Source organism: Carassius carassius, chromosome 2 (genome assembly GCF_963082965.1).
Source record: "Carassius carassius chromosome 2, fCarCar2.1, whole genome shotgun sequence".
NCBI classification, from domain to species: Eukaryota; Metazoa; Chordata; class Actinopteri; order Cypriniformes; family Cyprinidae; genus Carassius; species Carassius carassius.
In genome coordinates this window covers 16,024,505-16,044,949 of record NC_081756.1, presented here as the reverse complement: position 1 = coordinate 16,044,949, position 20,445 = coordinate 16,024,505, and the positions used below count along the sequence as shown (strand labels likewise).

The following is a 20,445-nucleotide window of genomic DNA, read 5'->3' as shown; positions in this document are numbered from 1 at the left end:
CTACACAAATCAATAAACAGATAGTTCTAAACAGAGAAGATCCCGGATTAAAAGAATGGAATTTGGGCAGCTCTTCAGACTGCGACCCATGAGAAATCACTTTGTGTGTAATTTGTCCTCTAATTCCCAGGGCTCCAAATAACACCCATCTATTCAGGGAAACAATGCATATTTCTATAGAAAAGCAAAAAGGAAGAAAAAAAAGAAAGAAAGAGTGCAGTTTGCCAGATAAAATCTAGTACTGACTAATTCTTAAAGAAATAGTTCAGTAAAAAATGCTGATTAGTTTCTAGCATTATTTACACCCTCTCATGTCATTCAAGCCTGTGTGACGTTCATTCCTCTATCAAACACAAAAGATGATATTTTGAATAACATTTCAGACTTGTTTTCCATATAAGTTATCCCACTGACTTTCATTGCATGCATTAAAAAAAAAGTCCAGAATGACATGAGGGTGAGTAAATGATATTTATTTTAGATTCACCTTTTCCTTTCTAAAAGCTGAGCAGCAAATTCCTAATCCAACAAAGCAAGTGTATGGAGGTGGTGGAGGAACAGGGGGAGTGACACTGCTCTCTGAGGCCTCTGGCCCCGGTGGGTTTTCCTCCCGGCCCCCTGCTGCTGTTGATGGCTCTGATAGAAAAGAAACTCAGAGGAGGCCATCATAGTCTGTCAGCTCACACAAGATCAAACGACGGCCAGGTCTCACCGAACTGTTTCCAGGAAAAGGTGCTGTAAAATAATACAGCAGAGGTGTTTCCTACGTTAGCTCTAGACTTGCAACTTACAACAAGTGGCACCAAAGAATAAAAAAAATAAAAAATAATCAAAATTGCATCTAGACATTTGATCCCAAATGAATTTCACAATGTGATCAGTATACTTACCGTGTCATAATGGGAAGTTGGATGGATGTTTATCACTCTGTGTAAATAAATCTCCACTAAGAAAACATTTCCTGTTTATGATGTAACACCACAAGTGGCCAGTTATTGTGATGTTATTTAATCACTTACTAATGAGATATCCTCATGATTAAGGACTGATGTCTGTCTTGCAGGTGTGGTTCCAAAACCGCAGAGCCAAGTGGCGGAAGAGAGAGCGTTTCGGACAGATGCAGCAGGTCCGGACGCATTTTTCCACGGCCTATGAACTGCCCCTTCTCACTCGGCCTGAGAACTACGCTCAGGTAGAGAACTATCGTCAGTAATAGCTGAAAGTTAAGGAAATGATTATTATTTATGCTAATTGAGGATGCAAATAAAAAATAAAAATCTAAAAGTCCATTAACATTTCTTTTGAGGTGCATCCCAATTTATGCACTAATCTATGTCACTTTTAAGTATAAAAGTCATTAGTGTGTTCACACTGAAAAATACAAAAATAAAAAGTGTGCTTCAAGTGCCCAGATGATGCACTCAATTACCCCCCAAAAAATTATGTTTGGAATGTTGGACAATTCATGCACTCAACTGTTGTAGCTTTAATTATGTTCTGAAGGAGGAAGGGCTACCAGACTCTGATGCTGGATGACAAAATAATCTTATATAATTCATACACTAAATGGTTGAGTACATAGTGCATAGAATAAGTGCATAGTATATAGTGCGTCTTTTGTGAAATCTTAAGCCTTTTAGTTTTTTTCAGCACCGCTGTATTAAGATTATTATTAAGAACTAGTATTAATTATTATTAATGTGTGAGAACCGTTATTGACAATCATCAAAATGTCCTTAATGAATAGTAAGTTTACTTTTTAAAACCTACTTGTTGAACATTTGGGATTTTTAAATGAAAAACAATCTGTGTAACTTGGACAATTGTGAGACCTGAGGAAGCAGAATGTCGAGGTCAGGTCTGTGGGCTGTGGCAGAAGACGGCAAGCCTTCACAGGAGAGCCAAAGAATCTCCTGGATTTATTATGAATATGTGGCTGGGTCGGAGGGCAGAGGTGGCTCTTTGGGGAACACGCCTGCAGCTGTGGAATGCAGCTTTGCTCACATCTGGGGCATCTCCCTGAGAGGGCTTTCATCTCCCTCAGACCCCCACCTCCCCAGGTCCAGAGCAGAACACAGCCCTATCAATTCACTCTGTGCTCCCTCTGCTCAGCAGAGGAGGTTACTCTTGGTTTTGAAGGAACGTCTAGAGACAGGCAATCTTCCTCCACACTAGGCAAGCAGCTCCTACTCAGTATGGGACCAGATGAATGCCTCACAGCTCTTGATAAATCTCCACGTCGAGTACCACTGAGGATTCTGCAGCTTCACTAATGCAGTATTTCAAAACAAGAGTATTTGGACTTGATAAATGCTCTCATGACTATAAGCACATTAATGTTATTAATGCTAAGATTGCAGAATGTAAACTCCCTATACCTCAACCTTCTGCATTTGTCTTTGTTGCAGATTCAGAACCCTTCTTGGATAGGCAGCAGCAGTGCGGCATCTCCGGTCCCTGGCTGCGTTGTACCCTGCGACTCGGTCACTTCCTGCATGCCTCCACATCCACATGCTGCTAGCGGAGTGTCTGACTTCTTGGGAGTGCCCAGTCCTGGAGGTCACATGGGACAGGCACACATGGGCAGCTTGTTTGGGAGTCCAGGCATGAGCACTGGCATTAATGGGTATGATCTAAACATGGACCCCGACCGGAAATCCTCCAGCATCGCGACACTGCGAATGAAAGCTAAAGAACACAGTGCAGCCATCTCTTGGGCTACATGACATTATCTCTGAAGTCCCTCAACAAATAAGAAAAGAATAAGCAAATGTGAACACGAGTTAGCCACAAAAGCATGACCTGGGAACAAGGAGTGCGTGGACTGACAAAGAAAATAAGTAATAGAGATACCGGGAGATTTATTTCGATTTGAAGTCTAGAGAGACAAGAGAAAATCTGAGATCATAAAACTGAGAATGTTCTGGCTTTAAAACAAGAAATAAATAAAAAGACAGAAACTTGACATCTGAATGCATGAAAGAATTAAACGAATAAAAAATGAATAGGGGGAAAAAAACTGCACTTATCCGCCACTAGTGTCCCATTTGTAAACATACATCAATTTATCTAAATGCATCTGGCTTCGTTTTCATCTCAGCATCATCAAAACCTGTTCAATTCCTGTTCTGTCACAGGCTCCTATTCTAAATATGCCATCTCTGCCTAGACAGTTCCAAAGGGACTTCTCACAGTATAAAAACTTTCCCACTGCAGCCTTTATCCAAACATATATGCAGTAGTAATTGGGGTAGACTGGACTTGGTTTTTATACTAACTTCCCATATAAAACCCGACAAAATCCCTCACTGATCACACCAACATGGATTAGTTTGTTCATATTAATTCAGTTATCAGCTATTTAGGATAAGTACTACACCTGCCACAGTCTAAAAATGGATCAAACACTTGAAAAAGTCTGTTGGGAGCTGCACATCAGGCATGATAGACTTAAGAGGGCTTGGAGGTACCAGATATCAGCCAAAAAAGACAGGCATAACCCTCTTACAGGTAACTAGGCACTCCAAGGAGGTTTTCGCTTGCTTTGATGAATTGTGTGCCCCAGTACCAGCAGTCACAGGAAAAAAAGACAAGAGCAATCTGCTAGTGCAATCCCAATGTGATGCAGTTAATCACCATCAAATTACAGGAGGTGGTCTCTGTCCACATTGCAATCTATCTTTCTCTTCTCAGCAACCACATTTAAAAAAAAAATCTGGAAGAAAAAATTGTTCTAAAGCTGTTTGGATAAAATATGACAGCAGCATTCTCTGAGTCACAAATCTTGGATCCATCATACAAGCCGTCAAATTGAATGTCAAACATAACTAAGAACTACAGTCTACAGAGAATGAAGGATGCAAAAACAGGCTGCCAATGCTTTCTCTCTTTTTTTGCATTATGAATATCATGATACGCTTGAATTTTTTCAGTGAATGTTGTTGCCTTAGCTGCCTTCATTCTTTAAGCCGTGGCTATATAATATCTACAGTGTTAGGGCCGTCTGAAATTTGAGCCATGTTTCATTCATTTTTTGGCAGAAGTCCTCATTGCAGTATCTAAAATGAAACTATTAATTTGCCAATCTGGGCATCATCCTCCACGGCTTTGATTGGGTGGAAGCAATGCTGGGTTTTGGCATATAATCACTCACATTGCCATGCACAGAGGTGACAGAAATATCAAGCAAGCACTATTGCAAGGTACTATCATTCTGATTCTCCAAAGTCAGATTTAGATCAGGTAAAACAAAGAAAGCGGTTTGAAATCTGGAAATGAATCGGATACGTTCTGCCCTTTGGAGAAGTCATTTCTAATTTGTAATGAGAACCACATTTCCTTTACTTCATTCTGCAGTGCAGCTTATCTAGATCCCTGGAGATACTTAGATATACACACACACACAACTTTTTTTTATTATAATACCAGAGCAGTGACACAACATGGAATAGAATTGTGTATCAAGCTCTGTTTTAGAATGACAGAAAACTAGGCTTCCAAAACTGAAAAATATACTATGCTTTGGATGCAATATCATATAATAATCACCTTGTAAATGAACCTCATTGTCAAATGTTAATTAGAGATCACCTGCTTCCTGCTGCTCAGTCTCGTGACTCGTGGCCTAGATATGAAATGAAAAGTGTAGGGGCCTTAATTTTAAGCCATGCTTCATTAATTTTTTGGCAGAAGTGTCCACTGCATCTTATCACTTTACCTACCAAGGGACCTGCCCAAAAAGTTATTGATAAAATGTTAATGTGCTTTTCATTATGACTAAAACCATCACTGAATCCATCCATCAGAGCAGCAGTTCAAACACCAATCCTCATTGAGAGACATGAGTTCTGGCAGTGCAGAATTATAAGTCCTGACGCTCTCACTTTGGCCTTTAAGAGGTTGCGAAGCGGGTGAAGTGACTATAGTGTTCCGGTGTTCTGGGAAAGGACAATCCACACAGCTGTGTGCAGAGTAAATGCAAAACAAACATGCCTTGAACATGCTTCCCTTCAGCTGTCATGGCTCTTCTTTCAAAGCCCCATGCTGAACAGGGTCCGGCCTACTACCCCAGCCAAAGCATTAGCCTTCAGAGACTCTGAGTCAATGCACACCCGCGCTCTCAGGTGACCTTTTTAATTAACACTGAGACATTTGCAGAGAGGGATTCTGTGAGAGAACAGAGCAGCATGAGCTCTGTGTTAGCCTATCTTTAACTATTGTGGAACCGGGATGGGTGTCGATGAAGCTCAGGTCAACACTATCATTAGTTATCATGTAATATCAGCACATATACACTTCCATAGCATTAAATGAGCTGCACATAACAGAACACAACCCATCACATTTATTTTTGATACTCTTAAAACAGTCCTCAAGATCCAGATTGTACATTAAAGGAAATGTTAATTGTCAGACAGTACCTTGCAGATGAGCTCCAGAGATTCTTAAGTCTCTGTCCCATCTCCCCAAACTTATACTACTGAAGTAGGCATATCCAAGTGCTAGAATAATATAATGCTTTGTTTTGTGTGTGGTCACATGTATGGATTTCTTTGGATTCCTTTATTGCATAAAATACAATTGGAGCCTTTTTTATATCCTTATTAGAAATATATTATTTTATGTGTGACTGAGGGTTCTTGCTTTTGTTGTATTGTGGGTCTGGGGATAAAATGCGATAAATTGGGGTTTTTGATATGTAAATGAACTTAAAATAGTTGTGATGGCTAAAAGCTAAATGTATGGCTTTTGAATCACTTTTAATAATTATTTACTTTAAAGCTTGTTCATGTTCTATATATATTGTGTGATTTACAACTGTAAGTTATTGCACTTACATTTTCTTTTGTTATTGTTTGAATTGCTTCAAGAACATCTGACTCGAGTGGAATAACACTATTAAATGTGTACTCACATTTTTTTTAAATCTGAAAAACAGGCTAAAGCAAGTTGTACATTTTGTTTAAAGTTTAATCAAAACCTCTCAAAAAATTTTAAGAGGCTTTGTTTTTTTTAGAAAGACATTTTCCGGGACATTTGACATACTGTTCTCAGAGTCGGATGTAACTGCAATCTTACATTACATTAAAGAAATGAAGTACCTGTTGGCTAGAGACTATGCTTTTAACTAGGCTTTCCTTTAACGGGTTAAAAATTGTACATTTATAAGTTTATCCATTACAGGTGCTGGGTTTTGTACTATGGATGTTTCATTTCATTTGACATTTTCTGTGTGCTAAGTTTTGTTTGTTTATCTAAATCCAGATGAATAAAAACTTTAAAAACAGAACTAATAAAACTAAATATCCCTGTGTAATATATCAGTAATTGTATTAATAAATAGCAGTCCTTGAATGCAGATTTTGATTCATAAATCCAGAAAAGCAGCAAGAAACAAAGTGGACAAAAAAACTGCTGATATTAGATGATTATGAAATGCTTGTTAATAACAGGTGACAAATTCCTTCAGAATGCAGAAAAGGATAGCTCAGATAGGCCTGAATGCTTGACTTTGATGATTAGCTAAGAGATAAATGCTCCCTCTCATACACATTTTTCTAAAGTAGACAAATTTTACATAAAACACTCTTCACAAGCTGCAAACAATCTGACACTCTGTGTATAATTGGTCATTCAGTGACATTTCCAATACTTAACATGTTGCTGAAATTCCCTTACCAGATTTTCACTTTCTTCATGCAGGAAGAGTCAGAACAGGAATAGATTTCTCTTCACAAGTTCACTCCCCATGGAGATGAAATAAATTAATCTCAAGACGTGCAGGCTTCTGAACCTAAATCACTCAAAGCACTCAGACATCTGCTTCTGGGTCCAGACAGAGACAGTTGGAAAAAAGATGACAATTCATTTAAAAGCTACACTAAGTCAATGAGTGCAACTTGTTGAAACCAAAAGGAAGATGTTATAACAGTTTTTAAAATGTGACCATTTTAACTTTTTAACACGGTCTTAAAAATTCCACTCATATTGTGAATATTTCACATATTTCACATTGTTAAATACTATAAAAACAGCGAGATGCAATGCAACAGTCAAAAATGCATGTACAGAAACCACCATTAAAAAAAAATACTTTAAAGGGGTCATATGTTAAATTACAAGCTCTTGGTGCATAAAGAAGATCTGTAAAGTTACAAAGACTAAAGTCTAAAATCCAAAGATTATTCTTTATAAAAGTTAAGAGTCAACCACTCCTTCCTAGAACGGCTCATTCTAACATGCCTCCACATCTATGTCACAATGTGGGAAGATTTCCATAACATTGCCCAAATGTTCACGCAGAGAAAGAAGGTGTAACTTTTATTCTCGCTGTTATATATGCCGGTGTCTGTTTCTATAAAGTGAGGCAATTCCAACTTTTTCAAGGACAGTCTGGCACTTCTGACTCATAGTCTATAAGTATGTTTTCATATGTAAAGGATTTGCCACTGATGACTGTCAAACATAGTTTTAAGCGCGTTTTAAGCAGTGTAGAGTTAACAGTTAGAGCTTGTTGTTTGTGGTTTCTCCGATCTCAAATGCAAACATGGTTTTATGTTTACGTGGCACGATACGCAATGCAACGTGTAAAAGCACAGTATAAGTCATTATAATCAGTAACTGTGTCCCCACTGGATGCAAAAAATGCCTCATTTGTAGTTAGTTTAGTTGGTTTTGTCTCATCGTGCCGGGAGACGGCATCACAGCATGGTAAGGGGCATAATATTTCTGTCACACGCTTGCGACATTCAGCAAATCATAATGCACTGGATAGCTGGCCAATCACAGCACACCTCGCGTTTCAGAACGATGAGCTTTGTAAAAAATGGTGTGTTTCAGAAAGTGGGCATAGAGGAGCAACAATACTGTACAGTATTTGGAAAATGATGTGTTTTTTTTTTTTTACCTTAAACCACAAACTCCAACCAAATACACAACACCAAATACACAAAATAATGTTCATTTTAGCAACGTCATATGACCCCTTTAACAGTCAAAATGACCAAAATGCACATCTCAAAATTAAGCATTTATTTTTTCCACACTCTGTTTATTACATATAACAATAATAATAATAATAATACATCTTATTGTAAAAAACAAACAAACAATTCAAAGAAATGGAGACATCAAAAGAAATATGAAATACATAGGAGTATAAATGAGTTCTCTTTGCAATTTCGTGGCGTATAACTACATTGTAATCAGCTGTACAGTATATAACTCTGCAAATATTGTCCTTTAACATCTAGCAATACCCAAAATACGCTTTAATTAGGCAGACATAAGAGCTGAACTAAACAGGGAACATTTATATAAAATACTTTTTTTCCAGCAACATTCAAAAAGTCAGCAACAGAATGTAAAATGAAATGTCAAACTGATATAACTCAAACTGTAATATTAAAATCACTAACAGTGACTGTGTAAAACAATATCTCATGTACAAACTAATGGCCTCAACACAACATCCGAGATATTCAGTTTAAGTTCTGCTACAATTCGTTCAGCGTGATGCATATCTTTAAAATTAAAAAAGTTAAACTATAAATGTACATTTACATTAATATATATTTATCCTCCACTGTTTACCAGTGGGCTGTGAATTATCTCTATGCATTCAATTTCCTCACACAGATAGTGTCAGCCACAAGGAAGGTTTTAGAATGAGCCAAACTCTGACCTGTCCTCACAGAAATCATCAACTGACTCAACGTGTCGGCCTGTTTCAGTAAGCGTCCTCAAGAGAGAAAACATGAGTTATACAGTGCATTATTTCCCATTAAACAACTAATGGAATGGCACTCCTCAGAAGTCATTAGGTCAGATAGAGAACAGGAAAGAGAAATCCTGGAGTGTCCATAGACTGTCTGTGAAATAAAAGTGGTGGGAAAGAGTTGTAGTACTGTCACAGACTACCAATGTTGGGGAAACTTTTGAGTTTCTCTGGGAAGTCGTCTTTATAGAGTACAGGATCAGCACGGTGCTCGACAACCTTCAGAGGCATGGTGCCAAACACAGTGGCGAACTTGTTTATGCACTCAGATCTGGAAAGGAAAAAGAAAGAGGCTGAAAGACTGGAGGAAAAAAGGGAAACATGGACAATTCTGATGCCAATGCTGGAAAATCTGTCTTCCAGAAATGGATGATGAGGAAAAAAAACATTCATGGTAGAACCTAACCAGTGTTTTGTAGAGTCATCTGAATCATGAGGTACATGCACAACGTTAAACAGGGATCGAACGTTTTCAAAATGCCTGGCATTCCCAAGACCCTGCACTTATGACAGGAAATGTATGGAGAGAGAGAAGAAACCCTTTCATCAATCTAAACAAGTGTGACCCCTGGAAAGGTTCAGCAGTCAACGGAGTCCCTGATTGGCTGCTACTACTTACTCCTTATTCACTTCAAGGTCTAACACTCTATCGCAGGCTGCTTCGACTGCTTTAATGCCTCAAACACAGTTTGGAAGTATGAAACCAATAATCAAGACTGATTATGCTTCAGCGGATGAGGAAACGGTTGTGATTTTCAAGGAAAATCAATTCAAGCCTTTCTGATGCATGCTTGGCCTGGTTCATCCTTGAATTGAAACACAGAATGAATCAATGATTTGTGGTGAACCTCTGACAGAGAGGAAAGTCACAGTTCCTTGAGAAGGAATGTTTTTTGTAAGGTCCAGTGAATTTGAATGTTTTGATCTGAAAGCACAGAAAAGTATCTCCTGTACTGTGCTACAATGAGCCAATTGTTGGTTAAACCCACAATGTGTTTCAGAAGCCAAGAATGCTGCCAGAGCCTCCTCTGCCCAACTAAAGGGGAATCCCTGTTTATTCTTTACCTCTCCACCATGTGTGTCTGGTCCAGGGACAGCCCGTCAATCGCTGTGCACTCCGGGCACTTGAATTTCTTCCGAGGAGTGACCTAGAGAAAGAGAAAAAACAAATGGGATGTTTTTGATCATTTATTCATAAGTCACAATGACTTTTTTGTTTTCAATCTTAAACTAAATCTCAGTTTACAGTTAGTTTTAGTGAAATGTATGTATTATTTTGTAGTGATTTTTATTTTGTGTGTGTGTGTTTGTCTCCATCTTACAAAAAAAGTCCCTCAAAGTTTGTCCTAATACATTTTTGGTCTTCTCAACTATAGTCCTGGTGACCCACCTACCAGAATGTTTTAGATGTCTCATAAATTAAAACACCTGATTCAACTCATCAGCTTCTTAGAGTTTTTAATATGGTTAAAATATGGTTTAATATATAACTTTATGGGAGTTGGGTCCCAAAGGAGGACTGGAGTTAAGTTACCTTAAATGCATTTTTGGGATTTTTTTTTTTCTTTTTTGCAATTTTACTATAAATAACATGAATAATAATAATAATAATGATGATGAAGAAAGTATATTGAAATATACACTTTTATCTTCAGTAAATGTAATTGCTCCATCAACCACAGAAAGACATCAAATAAACATTTCAGGAAAGCTGTTTAGCTAGGAAAAAAAAAATCTTTTAACTTTTGAAAGGTATTCAGCCAAAACTGCAAATATACTGTTAAATATATAGACTCCATAACAAATATATTATATTTTTATTTGTTAATGATGTCTTAAGTTTTTTTTTATATATATATATAAATCTGTCAAAAATTTTTTTTTATATATTTACAGAAGCAAAGTTTTAGGTAAGCAATGATACTTTTATATCATTAGAGAGATCATTAAAAGGCAGACTTTCGTGTTTAATTCAGTGCATAAAGCTCAAAAGGGTCACAAAAACAAAACAAAACATTTTCTGACCGACATGTGCCTGTAGTTACCAATTTAAGGCTGAGAAATCATGACACACTCCTTAAATTAAAAAACAAAAAAATCTGAAAGCATTTATCAGATTGTTTAATGAGCTGGGGCTGTAATGTGAAGTAATGTGAAGGCCTATCCTCTGTGAAGTGTGTGTGTTTGGGAGCTGAGTGGGTGGACATGACTTGATGACAGGTCATATAAGTCAGCCGTCCGTGCCGGTGGCCTAGCTAAACGACCATATCTGCCATGCTAATTAGACGAATGATGTACTGTACGACCCCTCTGCCCCATCCCTCCTTCAACAGCACACACACTTGACTGACACTCTCCACAGTGGGGTGCGGGATTGGAGCACTGGGAGGTGTGGGTGAAGTGGGGATGTTGAGGAGAGAGGGGAGAAGGTTCACAGTGTAACTGATTGCAGGATGAATGTGCCCCAGTGATCTTAGAAAAACAGAGAGTGCAGGAAAGAGGCAGACAGTGACATCCAGATAACAGAGGTTAAGGCCAGGACTTTACAGGCCGAACAGCACCTGGACAGAGACACTGTAGACTACAAACTGTAGAGGCTGGAGGAGAAAGGTGAAAGCTGATCAGAGACAGAGATCCATGGAACACTATCAGAATGCCCCGCCCACATTCTTTTAGGGAACGCCCACGTTGATTTTTACAGGGGACATAACACACACAGTTTCTGCCAATCTCATGTTAATCTTAAGTACCTATAGAGTAATATTGCATCCATCATATCTCCAAAGAGTCTTTAGTTTTATTAGATTTATAAAAGTCAGATGCAGCTTCACGATTCTCTATAAAAACAGTCCTGCTCCTGGAGACGTGCTGTGGGCGAAGCTAAAGATTCGAGAGCATGCAAAGCTTTTGTGTAGAGATTGTCTGCAAGCTGTGACATTGACATAAGTAAAACAGAAACAAAAACACACTTGCACAACTTCACTGCTGCCCCAGAAAAACAAAGAGCACCCACTGTTCCCTTAACACTGGGTTCTTTGGGAAGCTGAACAAGGTTATCTTTCTCTCACAACCAAAAACACACTTCTGTAATGATATTGTTGATTTTGTGGTCAAAAACAAAAAGTAAAATGCTTCTCGAGCAAGTACTGTGCAGTGCTTTCAACAACTTCTGTAACCCCAATGAAGCACGTTGATGTGCACGCTCTGGCTCTCGCTTTGTTTGCTGTGCGCACGCTCTTCCAGGAGAATTGCCCATACAAGGAATTCCACCTTTTTATGACATCATACAGGGCAATACTCAAAAAAAAAAAAATAATAATTTTTATGAAACTTATACAAACCGTGAAGGAGTGTATTTGGCACAGAAATACTCATTCATACGTCCAACTCGTTTTTGAAACTTTGGCCATGTTTAGCATGAGAATAAAACTCTTTAAAAGTGTAAATAAGTCAATATGCATGAAATAGTATTAGACCTCCCCTTTAAGGGATATTATATATATATATATAATGACGGCACTAGACTGTTGTTGAATCCCAAGTGCTATGGGGAAAAGTAATAAATTTCACAATAGTTGTAAGCTTGCAGTCTTAAATAAATATGTCGGGACTTGGTTACCGGGATCAGTAAAATAAATTTTGGAAAGAAATTAATACTTTTATTCAGCAAAGACACATTAAATTGCTATAACTGAAAATTCAAGACATTGATAATATTAAAACAAGAGTTCTATTTCAAATGAATGCTGCTGAACTTGCGATTCATCAAAGATTCAGAAATAATTATCAAACTTTCCATAAAAATATTAAGCAGCTCAACATTAATGTTGTTGCTGTTTGCAACATTGATAATAATAGGAAATGTTTCTTAAACATTAAAATAGCATATTAGAATGATTTCTGAAGAATCATGTGACACTGAAGACTGGAGTTTTAATTCAACTAAAATAGTTGTTGTAAATTGTAATAATATTTCACTTTATTACTTTTTTTACTGTATATTTTTTTATCAAATAAATGCAGCCTTGATGAGCTTGAGAGACTTCTTACAAAAATTAAAGAAAATCCTATCAACCCCAAACTTTTGAATGGTAGTATATATGTAGAAAATTCTGTATCAATACCATGAAGATTTTGGCTTTTGATATTAGTTTCCATTAGTGATTTGGGTGGGGTAAAGAAGGAGCTTTGTGTACTCTTATTTCAAAAAAGCAAGAACAACTTCGTTTTCCATGATATGGCCCATTTGATTTACTCCAAAGTAGTTGCATAAACAAAACAAACAGGCACCATCAGAACACAATTGACCATATTTTACTCTGAGGTTATGTTACCTTTATTGGGGCTTTGCCAGTGATGTTGGCCACAAGGAAATTCATGGCAATATCCTCACAGTTCATATGAGCATCCACCCAGTTCTTAATGTCTCCAGGCATTTTATACGTGTAGAGATAGTTGAAGTACTGAAAAAAATAAAATAAACTGATGTCAAAACATTTTTGGCAACGTGAAAAACAAAAACATTACGATTAAAAATGTTTAGCTCAATTGGTAGAGCATTGCGCTATCAAGCGCAAGGTTGGGGGTTCGATTCCCCGGGAACACATGATAGGTAAAAATTGATAGCCTGAATGCACTGTAAGTAGCTTTGGATAAAAGCGTCTGCTAAATGCATAAATTTAAATTTAATTAATTTAATTGAGGGTACTGAATTACAAATGACGACTTAATTTCTAAAGGAGATAAAGGGTGGACGGAGACATTGACTGTTGAGAGTCTATGATTTGTGCTGTACCTTATGATAGAACGCAGCTCCAGTTAATACCATTGACACTTCATTGGTCCACTCAGATTCATATTTCCATTTGCCCATTTCGTGGTCCCATAAGTGGAGCCGTCCGGGATATCCAACCAGCCTATCTGGAAACTCACGCCATACCTACACACAGACACAAAGAACACATCTATATAAACCCATCACAAAATCTAAAACTATAAAGGATCAGTCAACTGTTCAACAATTAGAGTCGTTTTAGATAATGCTGGCTTCAAAGGATGCTAAACTTTGAATATCTAGGGTTAAATCAATGAAGTTTAGGTCTAAATGTTTGTTAATCCCCAAAAGGTCAGGCAGGCATACATGATACAATATTGAAATTCTTGAATGTTATTCCCCTGTGGCAAAAGCAGCTAGTGTTTTAGCCAGGCAGCCATGTCTAAAGCTGTCTTCCATTTCATACAATTATCCATAAATTACGCTTCATTCTCTCAATAGTGCATAAATGCCTGCAGGTGAGTTGAAGGCAAGCCTGTAGCCATGGACAGCATTGCTTGTCCTGTCATCCTTCATATATATAAAAAGAAAAACTAAATTATAAAAAGAGAGACTTCAACTGTTAGGAATGCTTTGAGATGCCGAACACAGATTTATGCAACAGAGGATAGCTCAAAAATCCTGCAATGCATGTAAGCTCAACTTTAAGTAGGAGTGACCCAAAGAGGTATTGGGATCACAGTTCTGCTCTATCATCACTGTGCATGTGAAGAAGACAATTAATCCCTGGCTGCTCCAGATACAACCCCTGGAAATAACCCTAACTACTTCAATCGAATCCATTCAAATATATATCCATATATATACAGCTTAGGAAAATTAAATATTCAGCATCTCCAAAAAATGTAATATTCCATTTTGAACTTGATTAGTTTGATTAATTTTGAGTATAAATACTGGGTACCTTTTGTCTAGTTTAGAACATGTAACCACAATTATGGGAAAGACCCTCCACAAGGAGGGTAAGCCACAGAAGGTCATTGCTGAAAGGGCTTGCTCTTCACAGAATGCTGTATCAAAATATATACATAGAAAGTTGACTGGAAGGAAAAAGTGTGGTAGGAAAAGATGCACAAGCAACAGGGATGATCACAGCCTTGGGAAGATTGTCAGGAAAAACAGATTCAAGAACTTGGAGAGCTTCACAATGAGTGGACTGAAGCCGGAGTCAGCGCATCAAGTCACCACACTCAGACATCTTCAGGAAAAGGGCTACAGCTGTCACATTCCTAGAACCAAGCCACTCCTGAACCAGAAAAAACGTCAGAAGCATTTCACCTGGGGTAAGGAGAAAAAGAACTGGACAGTTGCTCAGTGGTCCAAAGTACTCTTTTCAGATTAAAGTAAATTTAGCATTTCATTTGGAAATCAAGGTCTGGAGTCTAAAGGAAGACTGGAGAGGCACAGACTCCAAAGTCCAGTGTGAAGTTTTCTGAAGTCAGTGATGATTTGGGGTGCCGTGACGTCTGCTGGTGTTGCTCCATTGTGTTTTATCAAGTCCAAAGTCAATGCAGCTATCTACCAGGAGATTTTGAAGCACTTAATGCTTCCATCTGCTGACAAGCTTTATGGAGATGCTGATTTTCACTGCCCACAGTGCCATAACCACTTTCAAATGGTTTGCTGACCATGATATTACTGTGCTTGATTGGCCAGCCAACTCACCTGACCTGAACCTCTATGGGTTATTGCGAAGAGGAAGATAAGTAAGATCTGACAAACAATACAGAGGAGTTGAAGGCCGCTATCAAAGCAACCTGGGCTTCAATAACGCCTCAGCAGTGCCACAGGCTGATCGCATCTATGCCACACTGCATTGAAGCAGTAATTCGTTCAAAAGGAGCTCCAACCATGTATTGAGTGCATAATTAAACCTGCTTTGGAGATCTTGAACATTTCTGTTTTGTAAATCTTTTTTTGATATTCTAAAAAATATTTTTTGAGATACTGAATTTTTAATTTTCCTAAGCTGTAAGTCATAACCATCAGAATTAAAACAAAAAACTCTTGAAATATTTCAATTTGTGTGCAATGAATCTATAGTATAAAAAAGTTGTATTTTTTCCAACTAAATTACAAAAAATAAAGAACTTTTCCATGATATAATTTTTTTTTGAGATGCACCTGTATAGTAAACCTCCTTTGTTGTAGTACATATTTTTTGTAGCAAGTATTAGTACACAAATAGCTTTTACTACCTCATATCCAAACTGCAGCTCATCTGAGGTCAACATGATGATGTCATCATCAATGGCCAGGACAGCTTCTGTTTCGATCTCATCAAATGGGAAGAAGCGATTGCTGAGCTTGTTTTCTTTGGTACGGACCACTTTAAGAGGTACTGTGACTTTGGGCCAAAGTGACTCTGTTACAGAGAGAAAGAAAACAGTGAGCTAATAACAATACACTGTCAGATTCAAGATGAAAAACTATGAGAGATGGCAGCAACTATGGAAAAGATAATGTGGTTGGATAAATCTAAACGCATATGAATCTGACCACACTTTTACATTCTTCTCAGGGCAGAAGAAACAACGCTCTTTATTTTCAGTTGTGTAAGAGCTTGGGAGGAGTTCAGAGCACGCAGAAGACAGATGGCACACACAGTGTCACCTAATAAAACTGACTAGAGAAATTCTACTGAAGTCGGGGTATAGACCCTGGAAATCTTAAAGAGATCTGGAATGAGCTCATCTCCGTTAGGTCAATGCAATTCAGCCTATAGTATACTTCCACAAGATCACACAACAAACTATGAAAGAAAAAAAAAAAAAAAAGAACAGAAAAAATATTTCCTAACTGCCGGAAAACCTCCCTGGCCTCAGACAAAGGATGAAAGAAGGGCCAGATTTTCACATGCGAGTAAACGGATACTGTCACCACATCCAAGCCTGGCACAGAGGATTCAACAAAGACACAGACAAGTAACAAACACAGACAAGATGGACTACCAAGACAAGCAACATTTTAACAACTAAAACTAACTGGTAAATCCAGAGCTGCACAATGCACAATGCACAAGCTTAGACATTAACACATAATAAATCTGCGCCATAAGAACAAGCGTCAAATAACATTTCATGAAAGATTTTAATGGCCTGTAATCACTTCCTTGCCCTGTACTGATTTTTCACTTGGGCTGTACTTTATGTACGATCATTTTTAAAAGAGCTTTACCAAATTATATCCCCTGTGACACCACCATATAATAGCTCTCCTTCCATCCAAGTATTAAGCCCATTGATAAATTCCCTAAATGCAGTCCTATTGTCAGAAGTCGCCAGCGCCTCATTAAAATGACAAACAGTCAAGTCTTGGGCAGCTAAAGCTGTTTGAAATAAACAAACATTACCAGCAATGGAAAAGGGTATGGAGGAAATCCATCCTCATCAGGGCCTGAGCCCCTGGTTGACCCGTGAACAGACCTTATTAATTCTAATGGGTCACAAAGCTTGAGTCTGGCTTCACTGATGCCTCTAATCAAAGGCAACAGCGAATCAAATGTCTACTTCAAAGTATTTCCCTTCATAATGGCATTACACAAATCTATGGAGAGGATATATTTAATGCCCTATTCCTCTTACCAAATTTCCAAGAGACTTCATAAACAGACGAATACCTAATCGTCTAGTATCATTAGAGGCAGAGCCACAATAAATTACTACTAATATCAGCTTATTTTGACAGGTCTAATGGGCCATAAATTTGACCACAGCCATAGGAAAGGGAGACCGTTATGGAAACTATACTTTTGGTTTGACAATAAAGTTTAAGGGTGGACGTCTGGTTAAAACAGGCCATATATCCCAATGAATTAAAATACACGGTCACACTTTATTTTAGGGTCCAATTCACACTAACCATTAACTAAAACTTTTGCCTCAATTAACTCCTTAATTGATGCTTACTTATAGTTTATAAGGTAGTTGTTAAGTTTAGGGAATTGGGTAGGATTATGGATGTCATGCATTGTATGTACTTTATAAGCACTAATAAACAGCCAATATGTTAATAATAGACATGCTAATAAGCAGCTAGTTATAAGTGTGAATTGGACCCTATACTAAAGTGTTACCAAATACACTTAATTCGTCTAGTCAGGCGTAATAGGACCCATAGATATCAACAGCTCATTGTCAGTCAATGAGAAAAGCAACATTTCTGCCATCTCCTTATGTTCATCTACATGTCAGGGACAGTGCTACCAAACACTCTGTATCTGAAGATAAACCAGAGAGGTTTGGCCACAGCCCAAAGCACATCATGCTTTCAATTCTCCAACTGCATTTCATACGAGTGTCACATGTTCATTCCAGAATAACTGAAGCTGTCAGAACAACAGTGTAGATTTTTTTATTATTTTTATAAATTTTTTATCCTGAACAAGTATGGCAAAAACGCCAAGATACAGCATTTAAAATTACATATGGTACAAATATACAATGCAACCCTACAACAATGTGACACTAACCTTCAGGGGGGCTCTTGTTCTGGTTGTTCCACACCACCAGTAGTTTGGCCAAGCTGGGCACCTTGGAGATCTCAGTGATGACCCTAAAGAGACTTTCGATTCGATCATAGGTCAAGACCACAGCCGTGAACCCAGGTGAACGTGGTGGTATGAGAGGAAGGAAAAGTGGACTGTTCACACTTGACCATTTCTGTTGAGAAAAATAAAATAAAATAAAAAAATAAATATATGAATCAGTGGGAAACTCAAACTCAGTGTACCGGTTTTCTTATCTTTACAACAAATGCAAGTACTTTCCATGACCTATTTAATGACTTGAAGTGCAGTAAAGACAATCAGCAACCTAGGCCAAAACATGGCTTTATTTGGAAACACGCATGGACTATAAAATTGAAAGATTACGGAGAATGTGAATAACCAGCAGTGGAGGGTTTGTGATTAAAAGTGGCATGGAATGTCAAGCACACAACCAACAAAGTTTAGAGCAGAGTTAAGAAACAGCTCCCATGACCTTTCACTGCGCTAAACATTCACCTAAAACTTCTCCTTCAGACCTCAAAAAATAAAAATAAAATTATATATATAATTTTTTGAGGTCTGAAGGAGAAGTTTTAGGTGAATGTTTAGCGCAGTGAAAGGTCATGGCAGCTGTTTCTTAACTCTGCTCTAAACTTTGTTGATTGTTAAACATTCACCTAAAACTTCTCCTTCAGACCTCAAAAAATTATATATATAATTTTATTTTTTTGTCTGAAGGAGAGGTTTTAGGTCAATAAGTCAGAAGCCAAGATCTCACTCTCTATAACCTAGAGAACTGCTATCAGCTGAACTTACCCAATAAGCTACCCAATAAAGCATCTCTATCATGACAGTCCTGTAAAACTTCCATCACAGTATAATCTGCTGAATGTTTTGTGTAGAGGTGCTACATTCCTTGCAGTAGTCTAAATTTCAAAAAGCGAATGGATTAAGAAAGAATGTTTTCCTTAGCTGACCTTAGTGAAATCTGGCAGAGATCAGAAGATGACAACATGAAGACCTAATACACTGTGGTCAGATATTAAGAGCTAAATGAAATACTTCCTTGCTTCAGGCTCTTTGTCATTACATGGCATCCGTCCATCCTTTTCCTGTTAACTGTTCTGTATCTGAATTTGATTAGAATGTTAAACTTCCTGGTGTTCTTCTTGAAATAAAATGCAAACATATGGTATTCACTGAAGCTTGGTCAAAACAACAACAGCTCTTAATATTTCCATTACTACAAAATAAGTATAGAAACTGAGAACTTGAATTCCAGTGTCAAGAATTTATAGAACAGTAATTGTTATGACCATTAGGTCTAATCAACACCAACTCAGTATGTTTAATCTCATCAAGAGACCATCAACATCAGTTTTCTGTCTATTACTGAAGATCTCAATCCACACAGCCCAAAAACAGAGATCTCTATTACACAATATTTCTCAGACCCATCCTATCTTCACTTCATAATATTCAGAATTATTTCTGGACATACTCAAGCTTGGAACTGCAAAATAGTTAAATATTAGATCAAAACTCTTTCTCTTGGGTATATAAACTGTATATTGGCTCATATTTGTATTTTATATAATTTCAACATTATTCTGAATGATCCCTCCACAGTTCTGGTACTTATAAAACCAGCTTACTGTGCCTGTTAATCCATTAGACCAGCATCAAAGCAAGCTCAAGTTTTAATGTAAAGTGATACACCTATTAATTAGCACTATTCCGATATAATTTGGATCTCTTTTGTTGCTATTTATCCCAAGCTGTTTTGTCGAGAGTGCAATTTTATGATTGCACTCCAATGAACTCTGATGCAGCAGGGGTGCAGATGAGTCCTGGCAGGACCGGGGTGAAGCAGGGGTGCTGGGACACTATCGGCGTCAGTGGCTGTCTCCTGCCAGTGTGGGGCTTGGCTCATCTTCCTGGCCCGCTTTAAAACAGCCTGTAAACTCCCAAAGATGCACAGACTGGAGCCCAGATCAAGTGACGCTGTAAAGTAAATACTGCGAGTGCTTAAAGGGCCTCTGATGCGGTCATGAAGACTGCTGTTTATTGGCCTGAAGGATGAAGACTGAACGCAGACGGAGTACACAGACATTCTTTACCGTTCATGGTCTCTTCTATTTTGTCAGTAGAGAAGAGATACAAAGCGAAGCAACAAATAGCAAACAGCTTGGTGCATTTCAAATGAAAAAGAGTGCTTCAATTTTAAGTTTAAGACTTATTTAAAGACTAATTCAAGCTTTCAAAAAAAACTCACCAATGCTGAATGACAAATAAGGACCTTGTCTGAAGAGATTGAGTGTGAAAGATTATTTACATCTGTTGTAC

The 20,445-nt window shown here is 37.8% G+C and overlaps 2 protein-coding genes across 2 annotated transcripts in view; one reads left to right on the top strand and one right to left on the bottom strand.

Annotated features, from left to right (window-relative positions):
* Positions 1 to 4,510, top strand: part of LOC132104375 (homeobox protein aristaless-like 4) — a 21,264-nt gene extending 16,754 nt beyond the window's left edge. The window contains exons 3-4 of the mRNA XM_059509810.1: positions 1,064 to 1,192; positions 2,409 to 4,510. Coding sequence (XP_059365793.1) covers positions 1,064 to 1,192; positions 2,409 to 2,726 — 447 coding nt within the window. The 3' untranslated portion in view covers positions 2,727 to 4,510. The remainder of the gene's footprint in view (positions 1 to 1,063; positions 1,193 to 2,408) is intronic.
* Positions 4,511 to 8,014: 3,504 nt separating this feature from the next.
* The window catches only part of LOC132104362 (exostosin-2), a 31,316-nt gene continuing 18,885 nt past the window's right edge, over positions 8,015 to 20,445 (bottom strand). Inside the window, exons 10-15 of the mRNA XM_059509791.1 lie at positions 18,082 to 18,271; positions 15,809 to 15,975; positions 13,572 to 13,715; positions 13,111 to 13,239; positions 9,842 to 9,924; positions 8,015 to 9,047 (exon numbers count right to left, since the gene is read on the bottom strand). Coding sequence (XP_059365774.1) covers positions 8,909 to 9,047; positions 9,842 to 9,924; positions 13,111 to 13,239; positions 13,572 to 13,715; positions 15,809 to 15,975; positions 18,082 to 18,271 — 852 coding nt within the window. The 3' untranslated portion in view covers positions 8,015 to 8,908. The remainder of the gene's footprint in view (positions 9,048 to 9,841; positions 9,925 to 13,110; positions 13,240 to 13,571; positions 13,716 to 15,808; positions 15,976 to 18,081; positions 18,272 to 20,445) is intronic.